This window comes from Patagioenas fasciata, chromosome 11 (assembly GCF_037038585.1).
Source record: "Patagioenas fasciata isolate bPatFas1 chromosome 11, bPatFas1.hap1, whole genome shotgun sequence".
In the NCBI taxonomy this organism is placed as follows: Eukaryota; Metazoa; Chordata; class Aves; order Columbiformes; family Columbidae; genus Patagioenas; species Patagioenas fasciata.
In genome coordinates this window covers 18518085-18528614 of record NC_092530.1, presented here as the reverse complement: position 1 = coordinate 18528614, position 10530 = coordinate 18518085, and the positions used below count along the sequence as shown (strand labels likewise).

Here is a 10530-nt window from a genome sequence, read left to right as displayed (position 1 = left end):
TTTGATAAATGAAAATTATCTCTGATGTAACTGCTGAAATCAGGGGAATTTTAGTTTTTTAATTTGATCCCCACCCCCCAACCTGAGTGAGATCTCTGTTGGCCCTGGGATCAATGATGAATATTTTGGTGATTAGGAAGGGCCTACTATTTCATGCAATGTTTAAAAACAGCCTTCAGCAGTTGTGTCACACATGCTGCTTCTGGTAAATTTGTCTAGGAATATAATCTGGCAAAAATACCTCGGTCTTATTTTTATTGCAGAGTTATTTTCTGAATGGCTTATGGCAAATACAGGACAGTCTCTGCTACTTTAAATGAAACAGCAACAAGAGTTTGCTTTCCTGCAGAACCTCCTTGGTTTGCAAGAGAGAAGCACTGATGGCAAGGAAAGATGCCACAAAACCTTATACAGAATAGAACATGAGTTGTGTAATGACAATTTTCAAACCATTAACCTACTTAAAAGGTTCATTTGGAACAAATTCAGTGTCTGACTTGGTACCATGTTGTGCTGCCAGTTGACAGTCTGAGCTGTGACAGTGGCCTGGTGGAAGCAAATAGCTGTTGTGGCAGAAACAAACTCAAACCTTGTGTGAGAGGTCCTGGTTACATCGCTTCCCAAGTCTCCTGCTGCTTGACCCACAGTGCAGGCCTAGTGTAACTTGGGTAGAAAGCTTGCTTCTCCACACTGTGAAACACCACCACCTTCTACTTGTGTTAACAATGAGGTCTAGGAACCCAGAAATACTTCCAGTCTTGTGATAGGTTATGACTCAAGAGCAGTCAGAGCTATTAGTATTTCAGAGGAAATAGAAAACTGATCCAGCAAACTGCCTTCTCTGTCAGGTACCTCAGTACAAGCTGAGAGGAGCCTACAGAAACAGTTTGGCATCTGGAGCTCTGCACTCACAAGTCTAGCCTTGAGAATATCTGTGTAGTCTTAAAAGTAGTCCCAGAATAGCCTTGATAAAGAAGTTCTAAAATACATGAACTCTTTCCAGTGTGAATATAAGTGCTTGAGAATAGTCTTGAGGAACCAGGCAGAATCAATGGGGGAGTTCCATGTTGTCCCATGAGCCCACAGAAGCAGAGCTTGCTTGGGCTGGTGCAACAGGTATGGGAAAGGTGATCTTCATGTGTCATCAGCTGTTGGCCTTTCTTTTGTAATTGCTAAGTAACAATTAGCACGTGTATAACTCCAAGATTTTCACAGTGTCATGTTTGTTTAATTGGTCCTCACAACAGCCCTGTGAGGTAGGCGAGTCGGCTGCAAAAGGAGGACACTGCTTACCCTCACTTCACTCTCAAGCATCAGACCTATAGATGAGATAGTTGTTCTCAGTCCCATTTCCCAGGCAGGGAAGTTCAGCAAAAACTTTAAAATGACCTGTCTGAGGCCAGAAAGGGTGCCCAGGATTGCAATGAGCTCTACGCTCCTGTTCAGTGAGGCCCATTGTCACTCATTTCAACATCAGCCCGAGGAAGAATTTAACACTTCACATTTAGTTTTCACTTAAATTCTGAATCTACTGAAGGCATGAAATGTCTGGAAATGTACAAGTAGTCTGTCAACTTACTGGTCCGTAAGACGTGCCAGTAATCATGCTAAAAATATTTAGCAACCTCATATTTACAGCTATGAGCTACTTATTGATATGTGTATATACACAGAGAACTACATACACTTTACTGCACAGGATAACCTACTTCCACAGGATACAGTTTTCATATACAAAGTTTAAATTTTTTTAATTATTAAAATGTTGTCACCGTGGACATAAAGCAAACTTTTTTCTTAGTTTGAAACAAGGTACTCTTTATACAAACCTAGCTCTGCATCAAAAGCCTATATTAAAAATAGTCCCCACCTCATCACTGCAGGTCTAAAATGCGAGATTTCACTGGCATTTGCACTTCAACATGAAGCATGGTCTCAAAATTAACAACGGTGTACTGATTCTCAGGTCTCAAGTACTGCGTGTAAGAGTTTCTCCTGAGAAGCGAGTTAAGAATTGCTTACAAAACTGAAGTTATTCCTACAAAGAATTTTGAACCTTTGGACTAGCATCTGGTGAGTTTTGGGATTTCAAAGCTTGAGGTTCACATTGGGCTGAATTACAAAGAGGAGACAGTTTCTGCTTCTGTTTCTTTAGTGTCAGAAATTATACAAGCTAATTTGCTACCTGATTTCATGTTGTAATGAAGGAGACCAATTTTTAGCAGGGTTATTTCCTTTCAGTCCATTGCTGAAGATGGAGGAACCACAACTTTGTGTGTGCGCGTGTGCTTGCTTTCTTGTTTAAAATGGGGGGTACTTACTGGAGAAGGCATTCACTTTCCGCTCCGTGGCTGTGGTCTGTGGGAGAGCTCCTAACAAAGTTCTTTGTTAGTGTTTGTAAGATTGGAGATGAGGTTTAATTGAGGGATTTGTGCTGAATGTTCTTTCGCTTTGAGTCTTAGTGCTGCAATGCTTGACGTTTTCCTTTCAACTGCTGCTGGATCAGTGAAGGCAGTAAGAGTGGGGTCTGACGGGGGTCCAGGAGCTTTCATTAGTACTGAAGCTGTTGTCATGAGAGGATTTAAAGCATTGAGAAACCTGTATTTGAAAGAAGTCAATATTATCCAAATTAAGAATTGCTTTGGAGAACAAGTACTTACTGAGTTGCAGCTTCCCCCACCCAAAGTATTAGAAAAAAGTGCCAAAATTTCCAGTTTCTTCCAAATGTACATTTTGTTTTCCAGAATGTAATTCAGCTTTATTTTGCTGTACAGTGTCTTGCCCTTAAAACCAAAACAAAAGAAAAAAGCCCACAAAAACCAAACCAAAACCTACCACAATGACAACAAACCCCCCCAAAAAACCCACCCTAAACAAAAAACCAAACCCTTTTAAACTAAAATAGATCAGCAGACGTGGCATGCAGATACCTAGAACAGCAATCATTTGCTAATGCTAAATCCTTTCTAAACAAACCATGGTTGCTGTAGATCAGCCTGTTCTGTCAAAGCAATAAACCACCTCATAAAAAGACCAAATTATGTGGCTGTATATGCAGTAAAGTTGTTCAGACAAGTTAGTCCATGTGAAAAGTGGCATTTGCCTGTCTGTTAATGTGGAACTACAATACAGGCTATACTATCAGCAAGAGGAGAGTGCGCTCTTCTTTTTATATATATATATATATATATATCTCTACAGACCTATTATACATATACACACACACTACACATGCTTTATTCCTATTTTACGGTGTGCACTAGAACAGCAGCAGCATTTTGCTGACAAATTTCAGATTGCTGGGCAAGAAAACCCAGACAGCAGGTTCAGCTGAAATGAATTGCCGGAGTTCTAGGTGTCTGACTACCTTTAGTCTGTCAAATCACCCACAAGCCATGTCTGTCTTGGTTACAACTTTATGGTATATAATCTGTGTCAGTCCCTGAGATAAGGGTGGAGCTGGAGCCACCAGGTTACAGCAGTCTATGTGAGTTCAATGAGTCCAAAATTTCAGTAAGTGTGCACAATTGTTCTTCAAACAGCAATTACATGTTAAGCTTTTACTAGCATGACTTAGTGATCCTACACAGGCACTAACCCCAGTTTAGTAAGTTTATTTATCTATGGGAGCATGTTTATTGAGAACATGTGAGTATCAAACTAATAAAAATGCAGCATTTTTTAACAGTTTTGAGATTTAGAAAAAAAAAAATTAATTCTATACCTTCCAAAATGTGGATTTAAAATGGGATTTCTGAAGAGAGAAGTCCAGGTAAGGCTGCTGAGGCCAAATGGCCCTAAGGTTGAAGGACTAAAGGCTGGAGACATAGATGGCACAGCCAATGTTGAAAGAGGCATTGACCTCCACGTGTGATCTGGGAGGGGAGAATGACTCAGTGGAACATCCAAAAATAGACCAAGTGGGTGCGTTAAGGAGATTCCTGGAACAGTCCCCAGAATGTCATTTTGTTCACGTTTCCTCCACTTTGCCCTTCTGTTTTGGAACCAGACCTTCAATAAGAAATTATAAAGGCATTAGCTGAACTTACTCTGCAGTTTGTTTTACCATCTACTACTGCATGCAGTGATACAGGTGGCAAAATTATTTATTGTTTAACAAAGAGCTACTTCTTTGATATTTGAGATCCATTCATAAATGCCTTAGCGGGTTTAGTAAGATATACATCAGTTATAAATATTGTAAATTTGCTTACTCTCTGGCTCTGAGTTGTCCCATATTTTTAAAGCCATTGTAATATATAAAGCTATCACCTGAGAACTCATGATCAGTTATTAAGAATGATCATTATTCCTTTCATAAGCTATTTACTGAAAATTAAATTTCAACAAAGCCTTTCAAGAGGTGGCTATTTCTGTACAGATACCTTAGGAAACAACTTAATCATGACTGTAAGAGTAACTAGGCCAAATACATGGTGTGTGCTTTTTATCTTGATAGCTGGACCATACATTTTTATACAGAGGATTCAAAAGTAAAATGAGAAGCTCTTGTTGTCTACCATGAATGCAAACAGCATATAGTTACATGAAAGTGATTAACGGAATTGCAGTGAAAGCCAATACTAAACTAATAAATCTAGTCAGCAGTGTTAGAACAGGGTACCAAGCTGTTCCTAAAGAGGCTTTAACTAGTACTGGTATTGTGTAGTAAGCTGTTGATTATATTGCCTCTTCAAGCCTGATTAGTCATTATTTTAGCCCAGTAAACAACTTTTAAGGACTTCAGTCAATCAACTCAACAGATCAGAAAACTGACTCTTTGTAATGTTATTCCTTAGCATTCACCCAGCAGAACCTTTCAGACCCAGGATGGCACCAGAGAGAAGAGCAAAGAGCATCAGCTCTAGAACAAGGGAGAGTGGACCTAAGCCAAGGACATTTATAAATGGATGCTGCTGAGGTTGAACACCTGACATCCAAAGGTGTTCAGCTGCTCAGGTCTTCCAGCCCCATCTGCAGCCAAGGCCATTGAAGGTGGATTCTGAACTGGATCTGGAAGAGAGGCATTAGAGGTGGCCCACAGTCTCACTCGGCAGTCTTGTATAGAACTACTCTTACGATTCTGCAAGCTGCTTGCATTCTTTATGTAATACTTGAATGTGCTACTCAGGATTCAACATTTAGTAGAGACAGGTAACATAAGGAACAAGAGTTGTTGGAAAGACCAATATCTGTCCTGTACAGAATTATGACTTTCTGAAATTTACTTTGGATTTAGGACAAAGGTAAACTTCAAATATGTAGGTCTTTTACCTTACAACGTAAATAACTTTTTAATAAGTGTCTAGCAAATCCAGTAAAACAAACTAAAATCATAAAATTAAATAGCAAAAATTCAAGTTCCCCCAAAATTATAACAGATGCTAAAAATAGTTATTCCTTTGGTATTAGTATTTTGGAAATAGTAAAATTCTATAGATAAAGGTATTATGACAAAAATCTTTGGATGCAGAAGTTTTATGGATGCATGACTATTTTAATAGTTGCTTTTTGTATCTGCAATTATATTTCAGTCAAAAATGTTTTCAAATAGTTTTATATTTATATTGTGGAACATCTAAAAGTCAGGGTTTGGGGATTTCCAGCCTCACTGCGTGCTTTAATCTCAGACATGCCATGTAACCATTTCCAGTGATGTGACTTACCTTCAGGTGCTTAAATAATATTAAATGTGTTTGGAAGGAAATCCCTTCACAAACCTAAACCAGGAGGCTGTAGCATGCCACAGCATTGCTGTTCTGAGTTTGATGTTGTAACAATTTGCTCTTCCAAAGCTCTCACTATAGGGTTCTTGGGAGCCAGCTGAAGAATTACTACTCTGCTCCTTTCATTGCATATATTATCTTTACACTGGGAGGAGGGATTCATATCCCTCGGGTTTTGCATGTAACACAGAATTGTCTCACTGTACAGGTAGTAGGCAGAAGGAGGTGCCCTTAGAAGAAAAGTGAGAACATCAAGATTTTAAGTTGGTACTTAAATTCTTGAATTCTTGAGTGTTGTTTCTTTTTTTGAATTATTCTTTTCTTTCTCTAGCAGCCACAGGCTTTATATGATCAGATGTCTTACAAAGGAATATCTGAACCAGTCAAACACCAGACGGCTATGCCTGCGTGGCAATGAGAATGAGACACTTGGTCTGTAGTAGCCCAAGACAAGGGTCTGGTAAGCAAAATGAACTCAAGTACTGAGATCAGATGACTATAAACTGCTGTTAACCAGTAATCCCAAATATTTGTAAGTAGATCTGAGATCTCACGGGAGAAGACAACCAACTCAAAGGTGTGTTTTCTACGAAAATGGAATCCAATTTAAAAGGTTGTGAACTGTCTTATGCTGCAGATAAAGCCTTTCCTAAAAAGGATAAAACAAATGCTGCAAAGGTATTCATTTCCTTACTAAATTTTCGCATTGTTCTTCAATCTGTTCTTCATAAAGAAGCCTAACATGAAATAAGATGTCTGCTTTTCTGCTTTCTCTGTCCTAAAGTGAATCTATTTGATCACTCAGACATGTACTCTGACTGTGAAATAACATTAAAATGTTACAGGCGATTTTGAGTTGACAACCAAGCTTATTTAGTCATCTCAGATTTTGTATTTATCAAACTGGAAGGAAATACCAGCATAGCTATCTAATAATTATATTTTTAAAAAGCTGTCTTTCAGTTCCTTACTGGTACAAACTCAAGTGATAAAAGGAGCAAAGGCATGCCTCATACCTTACAGTGACATGACAAACAGCTTTCAAAACTTAGTACAGTCATGAACAGTCAGATTAGTCATCTTGAACCTTTTGTTAAGCAGTTTTCCTTTGCTTCCAATAAAAGGCTTAACTTGCCTTTACTCTATTTTCAGGCACATTTGAAGTGCCAAAGTAAACAACAGAAACTGCTATACCAGTCTTATGAATTTTGTGTTATGAGTGTAATATCAGTGGTAAAATACTTTGGAAAAAATACATTACTTAATACTCACAGGTAAGTTTTAAACCATCAAGTTTGAATTGTATGCTAAATATTACCCAGATAATTTTTCTAATTTCTAGCACCACACATATCTGACAAAAGAGCTTTAGGTCTTTTAGAAAAGAAAAAGGTGTGTAAAATTTGATAGCTTTCTTGCTGTAATTTTCTTTAAAATCTGTCATATTTAATTGATGCAATAGCTAATGAAGATAAAAAGACACACAGATGTGACTAACTATCGTATTTCTGGTGTAGCTGAATACAGGATCGTAATCAGAAAATATGACAAAGATGCTTAGATCAGTTACATTTGTAAGCTAATGTTTTAGCACTGATGCAGTTTATGGTACTGAAATATCCACGTAATGCTTCACTTTTCACATTAAGAAAACAAAAGATTCCTTTAACTTCTTTCTCATTTTCCTCCTACCCTAACAACATGAATTGTGAGAAGTGGAATGGCAACAACAGATGCAAATGCTATTGAAGAGCTGCCCAACATGGCTTCAGATTATTAACAGGTTGTGCAGACTCTCGGAGTACCCCTTTCCCAACATAAGGAACAATGCAGAGATTCTCGTTGCCAGCTCCCTTCCCTTCCTCTATACAGGCAAATAACAGGTGTTGGGTGAGGAGAATCTATTTGGAGTGATGCTGAAATCAGAATATGTTCACGGGCAATTTTTTTTTTTTTTTGTTCATTTTCATGTAAGAGTGAAATGCAAGAGTGAGGGACAGTGGTACCCATTTCAGGTGGCTGATGAAGGGTTCTCCACAGAGAAGACCTCAGTTTGAAACCACACTGAGGTGAAGAAATGGCCTGATTGAATTTGGTAAAATTAATTTCCCAGGTTTACACTCGAGTAAATAAAAAGATACCACTTTTCATGTTGGCTGGTTTAGCCAGGTACCATGGGAGAGGTGTCGAATTCTTCATTTCACACAGGACTCCGTACACAGCAACTATGAGCACGTGCATACGAGGCAGGAATTTGGGAATTAAGATAGCTTGTTAAGCACAGTACATCATTATCTATATAGCAGCTGTTCCTATGCATCCTCTTCCCTCCAGGGTAAGTTGTCTCCCATCTACCACAGGACAAGAACACATATACAGGCAGAGGCACCATGCACTAGAAGTTCACCCTAAGCACGCTGTGCTGACTGTGTGCTTGTGCCCGGGACACATGGGTTAAAACCTGGCAAGGAGTAAGGAGGATCAAGGCACAGCTCTCTGCTCTTCCTTTCATCCACTGGGGATACATCAGCTCTGCTATTTTGCTAGTTAATTTGTTTTTTTACTCCATCAAACCTAAACAATTCCATTTCTTTCAGATGAGTTGTTAGGAGAAGAGTTCCTCTTTGCCATCTACTATTGCACCATTCCTTCACAGGTCAAATGAACTACATTGCATGTACCCCATCGAGTGAATGTGACAGTAACAGGTGAGTTAACAGCTTTTCACCCATGTCCTTTCCCCTAGTAGATAGCCAGTGTAATTGCCAGATATTGGGCTATTTCAGTGACTAGACGCTTTAGTGATTGTTGGTGGTAGAGAGAAGAGAGGGCACATAATTTCCTTCAAGTTCATAAAAGAGATGAAAGGTGCAGCTGGGTATTCTCAGATGGGTCGATTATCAAGTACCATTCAAGGCCTTTTCTGAAGATGGTGCATATTAAAATAAAACGTTAAAAACCTTACAGTTTTACAGAAATGTGAACCATTGCAGATCCAGTAACTGAACTAACGACAACAAGTACAAACAAGGATCTGGCATCAGGAGCAACAAAGCTTTGCAGGAGTAAGCGAGGCTGTCGCACTGAGCAGCCGCACCAGTTCTCAGTCTTTCATGAGCACACACATACCCAGAGCTGTGCTGGAACAGGAGTTCGGTCAGTAGCTGACACACAGCACAAGCCCAATTTAGTAAATTATCATTTTTAGCTTAAAAATACTTAGAAAGCCTTCACACCCTTTGAAACAACTTTTAAAAAATTTTATTTTTAAGCTAATGTTTCTGTATGAAAAGGGAATTCTAGCTTATACAAGAGTCTGATCTAAAGAAGCTGCTTATTAAGAGGTATTGTTATGCATAGGTGCTTAGGAAAAGCTACTAGGGTCATTTGCAGTTGAACAAAACTGCAGGATACAAGATGATTAGTGTCTGTTTCTGTATGCAGAAGTTCTACAGGTGTTGCTGTTATTACAGCCCAGTTAGGCCATAAAACTCCTGGACAGCGCCTGACTGTCATGTGAATGTCAAATTAATCTTTTATTTATTTTAGCCAATCGTTTACAAGTGTAACTGTTTTATCGAGCTAAGTTTGAGCGAGAACAGGGTGTAAACCTTTCTGAAGCCCATGTAAGTAACTTGGGATGCCCCACAGAATCTCTCATTCGCTAGAAACCATCTGATTTTTTTTTTTTAAATATTGTTCTTATAATCTCAAAACTCAGGAGCCAGTACCAGCTTTTAGACCCATGAGGACGGCAGCAAATGCGAGTGTGAAGCGCAACCTGGGGAAGTTTTAGAAGCCGCCGTTTGTTTTCCCGTCGCGGAGGTAACTCGCCCATTTCAGAACTAATCAAAGCGGACGGCACCCGGCACCCCCGCCCCCTCCGCCGTCAACCGAGGAACGGGGGGATCGAGACTTATTTTTAACAGCTGCTTTCAGCCCTGGTGGTGGGGTGGTTTTGAAACTCGACGGACGGGGGACAGATGGACGGACGGAGGGTCCCAGGCCGCCCCGCGCGCCCGCACTCACCTGCACGCGGGCTTCCGTCAGGTCCAGGCGCGCCGCCAGCTCCTCTCTGCGGGCAGACACCGTTAGCGGCCGCGCTGCCTCCGCCGCCCCGGCCCGGCCCTCCGCCCGCCCGGCCCCTCCCGCCGGCGGCCGCTACCTGGTGAACACGTCGGGGTAGTGGGACTTGCGGAAGGCGCGCTCCAGCTCCTCCAGCTGGAAGGTGCTGAACGTGGTGCGGTACCGCCGCTGCTTCCTCTTCCCCGGCCCCGGCGCCTCCCCGCCCGCTGCCGCCGCGCCGGACGGGTGTCCTCCTCCTCGCCCCGTTGCCACCGGCTCTTCCGCGGGGACGCGTGCTCGGCCGGGCCGCGGCGGCGCCGCGCGCTCCTCACCTGAGGGAAGAGAAGCGGGGAGTTACCGGGGCGGGCGTGGAGCGCCCCGCTGTCCCGCCGCCAGCCCCGCCGCCCCTCACCGTGCCGCCCCGCGGCGGGGCCCCGGCCCAGGATGCTGTCGATGAAGTAGGAGGTGAGGAGGTGCAGGGGCGGGGGGGCGGCGGGGGTCGCGCTCTGCATCGCGGCGGGCTGGCGGTGGACAGGGCCCCCGCGCCGCGCCGGGTTTTATTGGCGCGGGCAGCGCCCGGCTCCGCGCCCCGGCATTAGCATTTCATTAGCGCGCTGGCGTCAAGGCCGGGGGTGGGACGCGCCGGGGACCGCTCGCCGCGCAGGGGCCGGGCCCGCGGCGGCCTCCCCCCCGGGGCGGGCGGGCACGGGGCCGCCCCACGGCCGGGCACTACCGAAAA

General features: G+C 42.3%; 1 protein-coding gene across 1 annotated transcript; it reads right to left on the bottom strand.

Annotated features, from left to right (window-relative positions):
• Positions 1–238: 238 nt before the first annotated feature.
• On the bottom strand, positions 239–10336 carry ESX1 (ESX homeobox 1). Its single transcript, XM_071813494.1, has 5 exons — positions 10204–10336; positions 9892–10123; positions 9756–9801; positions 3725–4011; positions 239–2598 (listed from the first exon to the last, which is right to left on the bottom strand). Exons 1-5 carry the CDS (start codon positions 10301–10303, stop codon positions 2373–2375), a joined length of 891 nt encoding a protein of 296 aa, XP_071669595.1. The 5' UTR covers positions 10304–10336; the 3' UTR covers positions 239–2372.
• Between the last annotated feature and the right edge of the window lie 194 nt (positions 10337–10530).

Bases quoted from the DNA above. Each gene is read 5' to 3' on its own strand.
- ESX1 (XM_071813494.1), bottom strand. From the start codon at position 10,303: ATGCAGAGCGCGACCCCCGCCGCCCCCCCGCCCCTGCACCTCCTCACC. The intron at 10,124-10,203 runs GTGAGGGGCGGC...CTCTTCCCTCAG, and splicing joins CCCCGCCGCGGGGCGGCACG to GTGAGGAGCGCGCGGCGCCG. The intron at 4,012-9,755 runs GTGAGTGCGGGC...TTCTTATTGAAG, and splicing joins TGACGGAAGCCCGCGTGCAG to GTCTGGTTCCAAAACAGAAG.